At 38.6% G+C, this 15,913-nt stretch overlaps 1 protein-coding gene across 1 annotated transcript in view; it reads left to right on the forward strand.

Moving 5' to 3' along the window:
* NME7 (NME/NM23 family member 7) overlaps positions 1 to 15,913 on the forward strand; it is an 84,448-nt gene that overhangs the window by 969 nt on the left and 67,566 nt on the right. The window contains exon 2 of the mRNA XM_058837934.1: positions 15,058 to 15,165. Within this exon, the coding sequence (XP_058693917.1) occupies positions 15,058 to 15,165 (108 nt within the window). The remainder of the gene's footprint in view (positions 1 to 15,057; positions 15,166 to 15,913) is intronic.

A 15,913-nucleotide genomic window follows, 5' to 3' on the forward strand; every position in this document is an offset into this window, starting at 1 on the left:
GAAATGCCACTGTTTGATTTCAGATACAGGAGTTACAAGTGTCCTGTTTAATACAGGTAAACTTTAATTTTCAATTCCCATGTTGAATTTATTCATGTCGGCAGAAGTCCTACTTTCTTAGGTAAAGCATTTGCTTTATTTTAGTTGGTTGTCTCTGAGATTGACATGTTTCTAAACCCCCTTTATTTCTGAGGTGACACCAACTTAACTTCATTAAAGCAGTGCGGAATCTTACAGCAACCTCTAACAAAATGTTCCATGGCATATTTGTTTAATTTCTTTTGAAAAGCCTTCAGTGATAGGAACTACATGATCTGTTGACATAATTCCATTGCATGATGATTTTTTATAGGTCACTGAGTTTTTCTCCTATTATATTCTGTGCTGGAAATGATACCAGTGATTATTGTTCTGTTCATTGTGGGTTAAAGATATTCCATTTTGTCTTTTATTTGTAGAAGTCCTTGTAGATTTTAACTTTACCCTTTGCTCATTTCACATTTTTCTTCAGTAAACAAATTCTGTTTTCTTCATGTTTTTCTGCTGGTAACTGTGGTTTTAAAATTTAGCCATTTTTCACTCTGCCTGCAGTTTTCTCTAAATGTGGTGCTTAACCTGCAGCTCTCATACCAGCTGCATTGTGTTCCACTGCTGCTGAACAGAGCAAAGGATTTGTTTCTTATGTCTTAGATCTTCATATTGTCAAATTTACCATTTTTTTTTTCTCCTGAGCTGTTTTGCACTCTCACTGGAACCTACCATGACTATCAGATTTCCCATGGTTTTGTTGTCTGGTCAATTTCTCCTCTTGTATTTGAATTTTTATTGTAATACTTTGCATTTGTTTCTATAGAATTTTCTGATTATCATTCTGAGTTCTGCTTCTAAGATGCTTGCAGTCTTTCTCACACCTTAGTTGTCAGCCCAGATTCTGGAAGTGTGCTTTTTCAGTTTCATTTTTGGAGCAGTAAGAAAGTGTCGAGATGAAAAATGAGGCCACCTTGCTTTGAGACGATTTATTGCTCAAGTGGCCAGATAAAATGTTACTTTGAAGGTGTTAGATTTAGAGGAGCAAGAAGTAAGCCATAGCTCAAGGTACTCATGGGTTTCTTCTTCACACAGTAATATATAACCTTTTGGTCCAATAGACAGCTGACACAAAACTTGTTTTCACTTATTAACCTATCATCTTTACTTAATTTTGCTGCACTGCATCTGTCTCTTAGCCACTAAGCTCACAGGTCACATATTCATACACACCTCTGTTATAGTTTCTGGATCTCTAATTTACTCTATATATCACACTATTACAGTTCAAACTTCAGACTATTTTACCTAATATAATTTCTTACCTACTCTAGGCATATTCTTACTTATAATTATAGGAACATAAGTTTATAATTTCTCTACCCAATATCTGTGTACCTTCACCATTATCTTAATCCAAGCTCTTTCCAAGGCTGCAGATTGAACCCTTCATCATCTGTGGAAGTTCTTATTTTTCCATTTCCAACAAGGAAGATCTGAAATAAATCAGGTGCATGGCAGATCATTGTGGAACACCATCTGACTCCCAGTTGGCAGGGGAAGTATTCCTAATCACATCTTCATATGATAGACATAACTGCTCTTTAGTCTAGGCCATAATGCCTTACTCAGCTTGTCAGATTCTGAGGTGACAAATTAAAAGCCTTATCAAAGCTGTTTGTCACAGCTGTGGCTTCTCCCTTGCTCACTATATCAGTAAAAGATTTATTCTTGACAAATTCACATTATCTGCTTTTTATAATAACGTTGTTGTCTTAGATGTTCAATAAACAGCTACTTAGTAACTCGTTCTATTTTCTTCCCAAACACTGCCTCTCTTGTCCTTCTATGTGCTGTTCCCTTTCTTCTCTTGTCTTTCAGGTGTTAGAGTCCTGCTTGCTTCTTTTAAAATTAAAAGCCCGCTAATTTTTCTGCTCATGTACCCTTCATCCTGACAGTTTTCTAAAATGCATTAAGAATAATTTGGCAGCTGGAAGACAATGGGAGAATAGATGTTTGGGAATGAGTGCTGCTCAGTTATGCACGGACACAGGACCCTGGGAAAAGGCCCAATTAGGCAACTGTTGGATGCCATGACTTCATGCACCTGACCCATCTTAAACCTGTTCAGAACATGATTTCTCAGGACCAAAATTAGAATGTAAAAGATGTTTTCTGGTGGATTCTAATACTGCAAACTTAAGTTCAGCCTCAGGATTTTAGTTAGATTCTGAAAGTAATGAATTTGGGGCTAGAAGGCTTGATCAACCTTTAGTACTGTGTTGCTTCCACTTAATCATATAGCTTGAGTAAGTTTTCGCATATATACCTACTCAGAAAAAACCTGTTATGAGTCATATCATGGCCACAGAAAGAAAAAGGTAGTAACTTTTAGTGGAATCGATTTGGAATGTATTTGTGTCGCACCCTGTACTCCAGTCGTGTGGAAGCAGTGCTCTGGAAGTGGTTGTGTACATTGTAAAACTGGGCAGGCATATTGCTGTGGTGGCAGAAGCTGAGGTAAAGGGACGAATGTTCTGAAATACCCTGCAGTTATTTGTCTAACAGCACTTTAGCTTTACAGCCTGCTAATCAGTGGGGAACAGCTTTCCTTGTCATCAAATGGCAGCATTTCAGATCAGTTCTGGTGCGTTCTGCTGTCTGATTTGTGCGAGACCTGGCTGCTGTGGACAGTGAGCAGTGAATTCCCAAGGGGAAACCTGCTTTTCTCCACCCAAGATGTGCTCTCCTTCTTGGCTATAATTATTCTAGATTATTATTTCCAGAATAATTATTATTCTGTAATGGTACCTTTGATGTAATCACATACAGAGATGTATTTGTTCATGATCTTAACAATGTTAGTTTCTTTTGATTCTTGAGTTTGATGCACTCTGACACTTGAAAGTGGTCCAGGTATGGAAGTGCAACATTTTCCAGAGAACAATGGGCTTCATTCACCACAGATACAGAGCCTGATTGCAATGGAAACTCTGCGCATAGGTGCAGTTAGAGGATTTCCTTTTCTTCCATCCTTTGAAACAATTATTGTTAGCCCTGCAATCTGACAGCTGCATTCTACATTATAAACAGTTTTTGAACAACAGGACAGACTAATTATTTCCTTCTTGTGCATAAAGAAATCAAGGCACATAAAAGCCAGGTGACTTGTCTAATTGATTGCCATTTGGTTTTGATCTTGTGGATGTAAAAGTACACAGTTAGTGGAATTTAAGTATCCAACTGCCTTAATTCTTTCTGCAAAGTTAGGGGAAAATATATATGAAATTTGGTCTCCTCATTGCCAGAGCTTGCAGTCTAGTAATTTTGACAAGAATCCTATATATATCAAGGGATGAGCAGTTCAGCTCACTTCAGCAGTAAATTTGACAACTTCTGTGTTACATGTTTGCTGTAATTATTATTATTATCATCAGTTCATTAGTAAAACCCACAGCTTGGAGAATATCGACATGGAAGTCATCAGTTTAGACAAGACAGGGAAGAAAAATGAGAAATTTTTTAAAGTGCTTTGATTCATCAGCGCAAAATACTTATTTCCTTTTTTGGAAATGGGTCTTAGGAAACGAATCAGGAATTTCTAGAACTTGACAATAGTGAGGCCTAAGTTTTCATGGAGTGTTCTGATTTTCAGCTGAAGACTTTATGGAGGCAGAACAGCTCATGGGGCTGTATGGGTTTACAGGAGTTTCTCTTGGAACCCAGTGATCTCAACCATACTGGATGAGCTGGTAAAATGGAATAATGTTGATAAAGATCTGTCATTCAGAGCTGATCATATAAATAGACTAAACTCTTTCCTGCTAATAGACTTTCCTGAATAAGTGCATATTGATAAAATGACTTTTCGTAATTTTCAAATTGCTTACCTCCTGTTGCAAAACAACAGCCATTAAAAAAAAAACCCAAAAAAACCCCAAAAAACCATTTTAAACCCTTCCTGGAAAGGATGCAATATCTTCACAAAAGACACATTCCTAATGCTTGACAAGTTTTGCTTCTTTGGTCTTAAAACAAGACTCAGTTTCACTAGAGTGACAGCTGGTAATTACATTGAATTTTTCTCAGCTGCACTGTGGCCTGATCCTGTCAGTTGAAAGTTTGCAAGACAGAACCAACCACAAAGACAAGTCTCTGTACTTAATGGCCAACTCTCATTTACAGCATTTCATTACAGAGAAAAAAAAAATTGTATGCAGCGTGAGGAGAAAATAAGCAAAACGCTGCCAGGTAGCCTCTAACTCCTTATTGCATGGTGTGTCTTCCTGTGAGCATCAGGAGCAAGTCATGGTTTCATCTTGAACTGTCATTCCAAACAGTGGAAATTTACTTATTCAGCAGGTAGGCTGTGTGCATTGCAGATCATGTAGCGGATAAAATTACAAATTCTTTGGCACTCTGTCAGACAAGTGAAAACTGTTTGAAAACCCCCAAAACTTTCCTTTGTTCCAGGAGCTCATTTTGGGTTTGATGCTGACATCTTTATGACATTATGTGCTTTATAAAATACCACCCTACAAATACAAAGTTGACAGGTTTAGAATCCATGGGATAAATTACCTCCTACTGTACCCAAGTCTTGGCTTTAGCTTGCAGAAATTACCATCTCTCCAAATGTAATTTTAGATGAATTGATGGCTCTTATGATGGGGTGGCTCAAACAGGTGATACTGTGATAGTCAAAGTTACCCAACATTGTCTAATGATAAGTTTGATACTAATCTCCATTTTTTTTCACCCAGAGTGTTCTGTCCAGATCCTTTGGGTTGTGGGTACAGATCTCAATAACTGACATGTCTGTCCTAATGGTATGTTGGGTTTTTTTTAATATATGTATTATAAAACTCAAAAAGTTCAGGAATTACTGAGTGAGCCAGTGCCAGGAATAAAGAGAAGCTACAAACTTTCAATTAGCAGTAAAAAATAATAGATTTTGATGACAGAGACAGTAGTTATTTAGAGAGATGTTCCAGGCAGATTTGATATGGGTAAAATTTACACTTATCTGTCAGAGCTCAGCATTTTTTGAAAGTGCATCTAAACTGTTGTTAATACAGGAACCCAGCTGGTCTGTGTCAGCTCTGAAGCAGCTTGGAAGGATGAGCATTACCTTTGGGCAAAGCAGACACCAAGGTATAATTAGAATCGTAGAACCGTAATTCAGGTTGGAAGGGACCTCCAACCTGCTCAAAACAGGTCTAACCAGACCAGGCTGTTCCAGGCTATGTCCTGGTAAGTCCTGAACATCTCCCAAGATGGAGATTGCACATTTCCTCTGGGCATTCCGTGCCAGTGCTTGACCACCCTCTTGGTAATACTTTGTTTTTCTAGTATGTGACTGGCATGTTCTATGTTTCCACGCATATCCTTTGCATTTTTTGCTCTCTGTGCACCTTCAGGAAGATTCTAGATCCATCTTTCTGGTGTATTTCAGTTAGGCAGTTGTAGACAGCAGTAAGGTCGCCCTCAGCCTTCTCTAATTGGAATAGGCTCAGTTCTCCCAGCCTCCTCTCATGTGTCCTGTTCTCCAGACCCTGACTGCTTTGGTGGCCAGTGGCTGAGCACTCAAAATGGAACTTTTTAGGTTTTTCTCTGATAGTGTCTGTTTCCTTTAAGCCAAGGGAGTAGTGACCCTCCAAAAAGTGGTTTTGGCTGTTCAGTTGCCTTTTTTTAGGTGTCAGTTTCTAGAACTCTATGGTGATCTAGTATATCGAGGTGGGATACTCTGATAATCATGAACTGGCTGGTGAGAAACAGTGGTTGTAGGGAACACCTATTGCTCTAAGTCTGCAGAGGGCTTTTCCATGAACATTGACTTTTAACTATAATTGTAGCTGCCAGGAATAATCACCAAAAGTACTATTTCCTGAAAGTAAGCACTGTGCTTGGCCTAATGCATCCAGCCTGTTTTGTGTTCCCCTGGATGGAAACCAGAGGATGTGGTGCCTGAGCAACACACCAAGGTCACTCAGCAGTGTTGTGTGGGTGGAACCCCATAGTTCTCTCCCAATCAGCAAAATGAAAAGAAAATACAGCATAAGGTTTGATAAAGGTAGTAAATTGTGTGTGGCAGGGCTTTGGAACATGCTGTCACAGTTTAATACTAAGAATGACAGCTTAGCAAGTATTTTCATCTATAATGAGCATATCTCATCAGATAAGCAGTTATTATTTTTTTTCCTCACGCTCTGTGCCTATTAGAGATAAACTCTGTGAGGTGCCTTTATGAGTTGTTCTGGAGTGGGCAGCTCTGATAGTCGTTTAAAACCGTGGCATTGGGATTTTTGGGAGGCTGTGGGACTGGCATTGTGAGGCTGGGCATTAAGGAAGGCCCCCTGCCTATGCGTCTCAGTTTTCCTGTGTGAAAGGACTTCATCACCCTGGCTGTTGTGAACTGTGCTGTATCATTTAGTCATTTCTACCTCCTCTTACAAGGTTAACTAGTTTTGAAGCTCTGTGTGTACTAGGAAGAGAGCGCAATGGTTTCTGACTGATCGTTTCAGAAGTGAATTCTTGAGGTTTAGATAAGGCGCTCAACCTGTCCTTGGCACCAGAGGGTGCTCATGTCTTTGCAAAGAAGTGGCTCTCTCCCGACACCTGTTCCTGAGAGCCTGTTGCACGATCTTTGCATGGGATCCTTCGATGATTGTAACTACCTTAATTACCTTTTTTTTAAAAATCGCGCTTTTTCTGCAGAATGCTCCAGCACGCTTGGAAGGAGAGCCGCATATAAGAGAGGGCTTACACATGGGAAGTGGACAGAGGTGGGTAGGCATGCTTGAGCCTGGGTACCTGTTCTTACACATATCGCACATTTAAGTGTGATCCCTCACTAAATTTAGTACTCCTCCTATTTTTAGCCTTTCCTTGTTTTCTTTCTCCTGCTGTAGGGACTGTATCATGCTGTAAGTTTTCTAGTTACATAGGAGCAATGCTGTCCTCTCCCTGTCCCATGGTCTCTTTTACAGTACACTCTTCAATAACTGTACTGTGGTCTTTTAAGTTTGAAGACTCCCAGATCACTGGGATGGAGTTGGGGAGCTGTGGTCTGGATCCAATCCTTGCAGCTACTGACATTCTGGACTAGCAGTGTTTCCTGGAGGCAGCTGCAGTGGTGGTGGGCTGGGCAGCATTTTCCCTTTCTGACTTCTTCCACAGGTACCTGGTTCCTGTGCTGCAGTGAAGGGTCTGTGGAAGCAGGAAATCAGGATGAACTGACTAACCTGCTTCTACTCTGTTTTTGTCAAAATGAAGGGTGATTTATGATGCCTAAATAGTACAAATATTTTAGCTATTAAGTCTTGGCATCCTTCTGTGAAAGGAGTGATGATGATGATTATTCCCATTTTACAAATGTGGGAAAAATAGCCTCCTTTTTGAAAAGGTGCTGAACATTAAATGCACTAATGCAGGGGGCAGCTGTGTAGGTGGAACTAAGCAATCTTATTCAAACTAGGTATGGGATTGGAATCTCTCAGTCACTGTCTTCACCCTGCAGAGAAGTTTTTATCTCAGGGGAATAACATAGTTTAGTTGTGCAGATCTGATGATAAAAATCCTATGCTTTGAGAGAGAAATAATCTATGAATTGTAGAACAAATCTTCATAAAGTGAACCTGTAAAAATCTGTTAGGATTGGCAGAGTTTGGGAATATGATTATAGTCACCCACTTTGCTTTTTGTACCCCAGAAATTTTTGATTTCTTTCTTTACTAAGGGGAAACTGCTGAACAGCTTTTATCATGAGAACTTCTGTTTGCATTTGTCATTAGTTTGACTTCAGAATAAATTATGACCATGACATCTGTACTAGCTGAAATCTGGATTTAGTCCAACTATCTTAGAATTTGACAAAATCTGAGACAAAGAAAAGCCAGCATTTGGTTAAGCAGTAGTGCAGACAAAATACTTGCTTTAAGTGCCTACAGCAGTGAATGAGAAACGTGTCAGTAGAATTGTTTTGTCATCTTCGTAGGACCATAAATTGTTACTAGAACGTGGCAAGCTCTGACTGTTCCAGGTGGATGCAGCATGTGTGGTCTTCAGAGTATTCACACAAACTCCTGGGTGCTAATTGCTCATGGTATTGGCTGGCTGAAGGACCCACTTTCCCTTAGCTGTGATTCCAAGGCAACCAACTAGTTCTTGTTAAAAAATCTTTTCAGAAGATTATTATGAGCTGAGATAATTTGGAGATGCTGTAGGCATTATCCTACTTTGAAGTGCTGTTGACAGCTTTAGTTTAGGATTTGTAGGTGTTTCCTTTCAAAGCTCTACTTCCAGCTGCTTGTAACTTTCTCCAGTTTTAACCATTCTGTGTGAAAATTTCCAGACTGATTCTACAGCTGAAAATTTCGTGGAATACCTGAATAAGAATGTGTGGGGAGAAAATTTGAAAATGCTTCAGAATCTTAATAAAAACACTAAAAAAAAAGAAAAAAAGAAAAAAAGAAAAAAAAATCAGTGTTCCTCTGAAAAGCTTTAGTTCTCAAAATACTGGAAATTGAAAGCTGGAAGTTTGCTAGAGGAACGGATTTCTATAAAAGAAAACCACCTTTGAGTATTGACATCAGCTGTAATGTTAGGCCAAGTTTTGAGCCTTTCAGAAATGTTTTTCCTGTGAGTACAATATTGGTTGTGTCTTGTAACAGGGTGTGCACAGGTAGCTCAGTGTTTCTCTTCCTGGCATCACATGGCGGCATTAATCTGGAGGTTGGAAGGTGGAGACACAGCGTTCAGCAGCTGACCACGGCAGCATTAGTTTGGCCACTACTGGCTGATGAGGTGCAAAGCACCTAAACTTTGTGCTCAGATGCGATTATGTGGGATGACCTGCGTTGCAAAATCGTGCTCTGAGTCAGGGAACCACTCTGCTTTTGCTTAAATCACTGTCAGGCTCTGCTGGAGTTAGTGGAGGCAGACAGGCATGTGCTGAGCACTATTGACTGCTCTGAGAGGAATTACCTGTGATCATGTAGTTACAAGTGCAAAAATATATGATCCTATCATGTGCAGCTTTATAAATGTGTATTAAATGGCCACATGTTCTCCTACAGATGAGATGTAGCTGGTCTTCTAAAGCTAAACCTGCCTGAACAGAGCAGTGAGGAGCAGTATGGCATCCTTCATGTGTTTTAGAGAAATTTTTTTCCATAATTAGAATAATAATATGAATTCTGTAACTAAGTACTTAAGTATGGCATATAGAGGATTGAAGTTATTGCTTGAGAATTTAAATTCTTGATTATTTTATATGAGAGACCAGAGGGGGAAAAAAGGTTAGGTTATACTAATCATGCCTACATGCTTCATAGGAAGATTACATAATTTACATAATCTAGTAGTAAAAGCAGATTTCTTGCTTAATAAATCGACAGAACAAATAATTTGCTGATGTGACATGGAATTGCGGATTCCTAAATCTGAGAAGAAAATTTGAGGCCTTCAACCTTCTAGAGCTGTGTTTATCACAACGCCTGAGCATAAGGGGATGATTTACTGAGCTGAGATCCCAATTGAAGAGGAAGATTCCCTTGGTTAGTGCTACAGGGACAGAAGTATCCACATGCTACTTGGCAACAGATGGTCCAAGCAGCAGTAGCCATATGAACATACCCAGTCCAAAAGGCACTTGAGAAGCCTAGGGACTGGTAATATTGGAAGTCTGTGAATCTAAAGGATGTAGGACCAGTTGGAGGAGGGCAAACACAAATGCAGAAGAGTGTTTGACTCAATAGATTTCAAATATGATTAAGAATGTTAGTAAGTTATCCAGTATTTGCTTAATTTGAAATAGTCTAGAATTTGTGTGGTATTTTCACTAGGTAGGCTTTGTTTTCTGCAAGGAGAGGATAAAAAGAGATATGCTTACAAACTTCATCAGTGAGCTTTTGAATATAAGGTTGAGAATTGTCTGTAGTGAAGACATTGTCATGAAAATTGCAGTTGCCAGATGTTTTTCCTTTTGAAAAGTGATCTTTTGATTTTACTTTTTCACTAAAGAAAAGCCTGTTGAGAAAGAAGTGGGAGGTACAACAGCAGTGAGGGGGCTGCAAAATTTGAGTTCTAAAAATTATTCCAGCTCGTGTGTCAGAAACATGAATAGAAGAGGAGGAGGAAAATGAGTTTTAAGAGACAGAGCTAATTGAGTGCTCTATCTACACAGTGTTGTGGATTTAAGTTTTGCCTGGAAAATATCCTGTATTACATAAACTGTGAAGGCAGAAGATGGCTTGAATAACACAGCTTAATAAGCATGCACTGATGTGAATTTATTTTGGGATTTAAGGTGCACTACAATGCTGAAAGTCAGAGCACTTTTCTGCCATGCAGAATGTTAGACTTCACTGTGAGCTCAACCATAGTTAGACACCGGAGATCCCAGGTGGGTATGGGCCTTTATTAAACACCTGAGCTGAAGAGAGGCTCTGGTCACAACAGTCAGGGATGAGAAACGTGACTATAGAGAACCAGGCTCATTATTTCTCATGCAGAAGTACTTGATTTTTTAAAGAGATTTTTTTAGAGATTTCAATTGTAAATGTTTTTGAATTTTCTTTTTCAGTTTTATGTCCGCAGAGGATTGTCACATTTAAGATGCCCTTCCATGTAACACTCCTAACCCAGTGGTTAAGACTGTCTTTTAAACTAATTGAAGTTACGTTTTTGTGGTCTGAATTTGTGACCTCTTGGTGCTATGTAGGAAGTTTGGCATCGTGCTGGGCCTGCATCTAAAAGCATTCAGCTGAAAATAAAGCTTGCCAGATGTTAAAGTGGGAGAACAGAAAAGCTAACAAGTAACCATTCAAAGCAATCAGACTATTTCTGGGGCTCTTAAGAAAGCAAGTGCTGCTGTGACAGTGCTTGTGTTACCGGCCTGTGGGGGGAGTAGAAGAACACTGTGAGTAGCTGCTTCTGGCTGGAATTCTTGGCTCATGCTCCTCAGACCAGGAGTTTGTCAGCTACTGCTTTTCATTTGTGCTGAAGTCCTCTTCAGGACTAGGCAGTAGCATTAAATCTGAAGTGGGGATTGGTCTGGAAGAGCAGTGATTGGAGATTTATGAACTTTGAGGACCTGTTTCAAATAATTCATAACAGGACTTAGATACCTGCTGTTAGAGGTTGGTCATACATTTGCAGCAGTAGCTTCTGGACTTTGGAGGTTGATTATATTTTTATAACAACAGTTTCTGGGCCTTATGCTGAAAATAATGCTCCTGGGGAAGGCAGCTGGTCAGGTCCCTCACTTCACCCTGTCTGAAGAGCACAAGGCCAACATCTGTCCAAGGAATGCACCAGCACATATGTCAATAGTTGGTGTTTTTTTGTAGAAACTATAAAGAGGAAAGATAAAAAGATAAAGGTATCTCTTCATTGGCCGTTTCAGCTTTTTTTTTTTTTTTTTTTCCCCCAAGCTCTTATACTCTTATACATTTGTGATTTTTTTAAACCTTGTTTCTTTCTAAAACATAAGGTAAGTACATGTTAATGCATAAGCAGACTATCTGATGTTGGAGTCAATCAGCCTCATGATATCTTTACCTGAAATATTTTATAATAATTAGTATTCATATGCTTTGAAACCATCTAATTTTTAATAAAAATACTCTTGCTCTTCCAAAGTATTTTTGAGAGTGCCACCAACCTGGTTTGAGGAGGGAGTAGGTTGTGAAAAAACATTCCCTTAAAATTGTTTATTTTAAGAATTTTAGGAAGCTTCAGAGCAACGTTTCCAGAAAGCTTTTTTGATGGTATTAGGAGAAATACCCATTTGGTGTAAGAATAGTTCCTGTCTGCTGGTCCATCCTGTTCCCAGTGATTTTCATAGAAACAGCTTGGTCTGTGCTTTACTGGAGGTTTTCCCTGTGACAGCAGAGTTTTACAAAATATAGAACACAGATATCAGGATGGATCGGATTCAGTTTATACCGTGGTTTGTGCAGTCTTTTTACTGCTTCATTAGGAGATGATTGAAATCCTTTGATTCTTTTTCTCTTTAGTCTGATTTCAGAGTCACTGAGTCACGGAGCCACAATCAAAGAACTATTTGCATGAATCTGCAATAGTAAGACAGAGTCCTGCTGTGTTTTAGGTACTTGTTTGGCAGGGTCTTCAGTTTGCTTTCAGTGTTGAATTTCTTCACTTTGCAGTGTCTGCCTCTGAATTGACACGTTCACAAATAAAATGTTTCCAGTTGTTTTTTAGAATGTTTCTCATAAGCTTTGACATTTTTTTCTGATACTGTTTTCTACGTGTATAAATATTTATTGTAATAATTCTGTGTCCATAAACTAGAGAAGATTCTAGTTATGGCTCAGGAGAAGCTTTAGAGACTTCGTTTTGGTCATTTTAGAAAAATATTAGGTCTCCATAGTTTCTCCATACGCAACAGTAATGGATTCAGGCTGTCCTGCTTACTGATAGCATTTTCTGGGTGTTTGGGGATTAGCTCCGCAGTTTTTCTCAAATCTAAGTAGTATTTATTTCCTTGCCTTTGCTTACAATGCCGAAAGAAGATAATACAGAATGGTAATTTCTGCTATTCAGTGGCCAGCAGAGCTTGCTGAATAACTAATATTAATAGCTCGGACATTGAATAAAATCTTATTAAATTAATTTCAGATTCTTAATTAAATTTGAATTCTTAAAACCAAGGTGGTATTAAAAGGAAAAAAAAAAAAAGACAGACCAGTTCCTCACTACACAAGGCATACAATGCAGTTTCTCACTGCAAACATGAAGGTGCTGGTGATTGATACTGGTGACTAAGTGAAAAATATAATGGTGCTTTCTTTGGTTGTTCACATAGATACATTACTTCCCTGAGACAAATAAGCATTTACAAATTCTAGAAATTTTACTTAAACGAAAGTTGGTAGTTTCTTGGCAACTTCTATCTGGAAAAGAGAGTTGAAAGCAATGCTATAACATGAGAAAGTAGCAGGTAATAATGCAATTACATGTCTTCATGTTATGAAGAGGCATTGATTAAAGATGGTGAATAATTAAAGATCTATTTTATATCATCCATCAGTAGTCATTTTATGGAGGTAATACATGAAAATGCCCCATCTCAGGAAATGTTCAAGGTTGGATGGGGCTTTGAGCAACCTGGTCTAGTGAAAGGTGCCCCTGCCATGGGGTGATCTTTAAGGTCCCAAGCCAGACCATTCTATGGTTCCATGAAACTGGACTGTTTTTCTTTTTTTAGACAGCCTCTTTGGCAGAGAACTGCTTCTCTATAAAATCCATTCTTGACAAGGTGATGGTCAGTCAGATTAATTGATCAAATATCTTGTTGTCTAGTAATACAAGATTAAAATTGAAATCAGTCTGCCAACCCTTTATTACTGCTTATTGCCTATACAAAAAAATCAGGAGTGAGTTTTTCCATAAGACAGAGTTTGTTGTGATTTGCATACCTCCAAAATAATGGCAGTAGCAATAATGACACAAACAAGGGCTGGAAACCAGGCTAAGTCCCTAGGGAGTTCTCATGCTGGATATTGCACGTAAAAGATGAGCTTAACTCTTGTCAAAGCCTGCAGCATGTGCTGTACAGATAATACAGAAGTTGGAGTAACTGATGCTAATAAGATTCCAATCCTGCACAGACTTCTACAGAGAGAAATGGAAACTTTGCATCCTTCATGGGGCACAGTGCTGCCCCCATGGCACAAGTGTTTCTGCAGTACAATCTACTTCATTTGCAGTGTAGGGGGTACCATAAAAACTGACAGGAGGCTGGGGCATTTGCCATGATGCACTTGACTGGAGAAGTACTAGTATTCATCACAATGTAAAATTCTGAATTTGTTCATCATCTCATTCTTTTCTTCTGCTGATTCTGTTAGGACTTCAGCCTGCAAAAGCACTTAACATGAAATTAGCAGTAAGCCGAAGATGTTGGAAAATTGCGATTCTTTTCCTTCTGGTGTTTTAGAATAGTCATGGAAGCTTACAGGAACTCTCTGTCTTTTTGCTTATTTAGTGATCTTTGTAACAACTGAAATGCTGTCCTTTTCTAAAATCTGAAGTACCAAAAAGACCCACATGGCTTTAAGTTAAACTCCCAGTGGTTCCTCAATGTTTAAAGTCTGAGAACAGTACAGATATGTGTAAAGTGGGGAAGTCTGGGATAAGACCGTGCTTGCCCTTAGGTGTAGCAGTCAGATTTGGAGGAGCTGTGGGAATTAAAAATTTAAAGCTCCTTCTAACTGTTCTAACTATCAAATAACTGATATTGCATGAATAACTAATGAGCATGTACCACTAAGAGAAATGAGGATTGCACATCCACGTGCTATGCCTCGCCTTTGTGCTTGCTTTGCTGGGGGCTATTATCCTCTGAAGATGAGGCATGGAGAGAAACTACGCATGTAGTTACACTTCTGGAATTTCTGCCATCCATCTTCCTCATCTGCACTCCTTAGGGGCAGAAAATGAGTTGTAAATGAGGTCAGGCTATTTATGCTTTTTGTAAATTTCAAGAAGTTAAGTAGTGAATCAAACAAATGTTGTTCTTAACTTGAATATGTTTATCTCATCACTAAGAGAAGTTTAGATATGACTGTTAAGGAAGAGGAAAGTGTTTCCTTGTAGGATGTGTAGAAAATGTGTTAAAGAGTCTGGAATTTAATTGTAGGTGAACACTTTTTTTTTAGCAAGAGAAAGTAAATCAAATACTTTGACTAAGTTGAGAAGTCTAACAACAACAGTAGTCCATGCTTCCTGACTGAAGAAATCAGGGTAAGTTATGAGATTGTCTGGAAAACAGCCATGATCCAAGTTCCATCATATTTAAAAGATCACAGCTAACAAGTGAAAAGATGTCACCAGCTGTGGTAGGCAGGAAATAATATGCGAAGTGTGCAAGTCCATTTACAAGTGATTTTTATTTTTTTTTACTGTTCTGATAACAAATGAAGAAAGTTTTTTATTTGTGTGTTTTTATATATAGAATATTTATGCTTTTTATAATAGCCAGTTTTGCCTCTTTTCTTTTTCCAGAGTCAAGATGAGAGATACGCTTTCATTGCTGAATGGTATGACCCAAGTGCTTCACTCTTTCGGCGTTATGAACTTCTGTATTATCCAAAAGATTCGTCAATTGAAATGGTAAGGATGTAAGAAGAAAATGCTGTTGTCATAAATGTAATATCCACTTAAACAGTTCATAAAATGGCAAGCCATTTCCAATGCCTATTTATTTTCCAGGTAAGAAAATTTAATATAAAATGTATCTTGCTGTGTTTCTAAAACTAAAAGAAAAGCAAAAATAGGAGTTCACAGTGAAGCATATGGAATAGCTTCCACGTTTATGATTTTTTTTCTTAAAGCTTGCTTTGGTGTGGAGAGATTAATTTTCACAAATCTATTTTCATTCAATCTCTACTTAGGTTTCAGAATTGAAACTCAGCAACTCTGGCCTACTGCTTGAGAAAAGTAAGCTAAAGCTAATTCCAGTCAGGAGAATAAGCTTCAGCAGGAGTTCCAGAACTCTCTGAGGAGTGAAATGTAAAAGTCTTATCAAAGTAGAGGAAATGGTAAATTTGGTTTAATGGGAGGTAGGACATTTCAGACAGCAGGATCCAAATTTTTCCATCAGTGGTGCTTGCACAGACCTTTCTAACCTGTGGCTCATACAACTAATCCCACTGCTTATTGACAGCGGTGAAAACAGCATTTTGCAGTAGCAGACATGTATATAAAAATATAATGTGTACTGTAAAGATAATCCTCGTGCCAACCAATGCTTTGTGCCTCCTTTTAGGATTGAGTGAGTGGCATGCACTAGTCTGTTCTGATTCTTAGTGAAGAGTCTAAGAGTAGCCTAGATTTGGATATTCACACTTAGTAATTTCAT

The sequence above is a fragment of the Poecile atricapillus genome, chromosome 1 (assembly GCF_030490865.1).
Source record: "Poecile atricapillus isolate bPoeAtr1 chromosome 1, bPoeAtr1.hap1, whole genome shotgun sequence".
NCBI lineage: Eukaryota > Metazoa > Chordata > Aves > Passeriformes > Paridae > Poecile > Poecile atricapillus.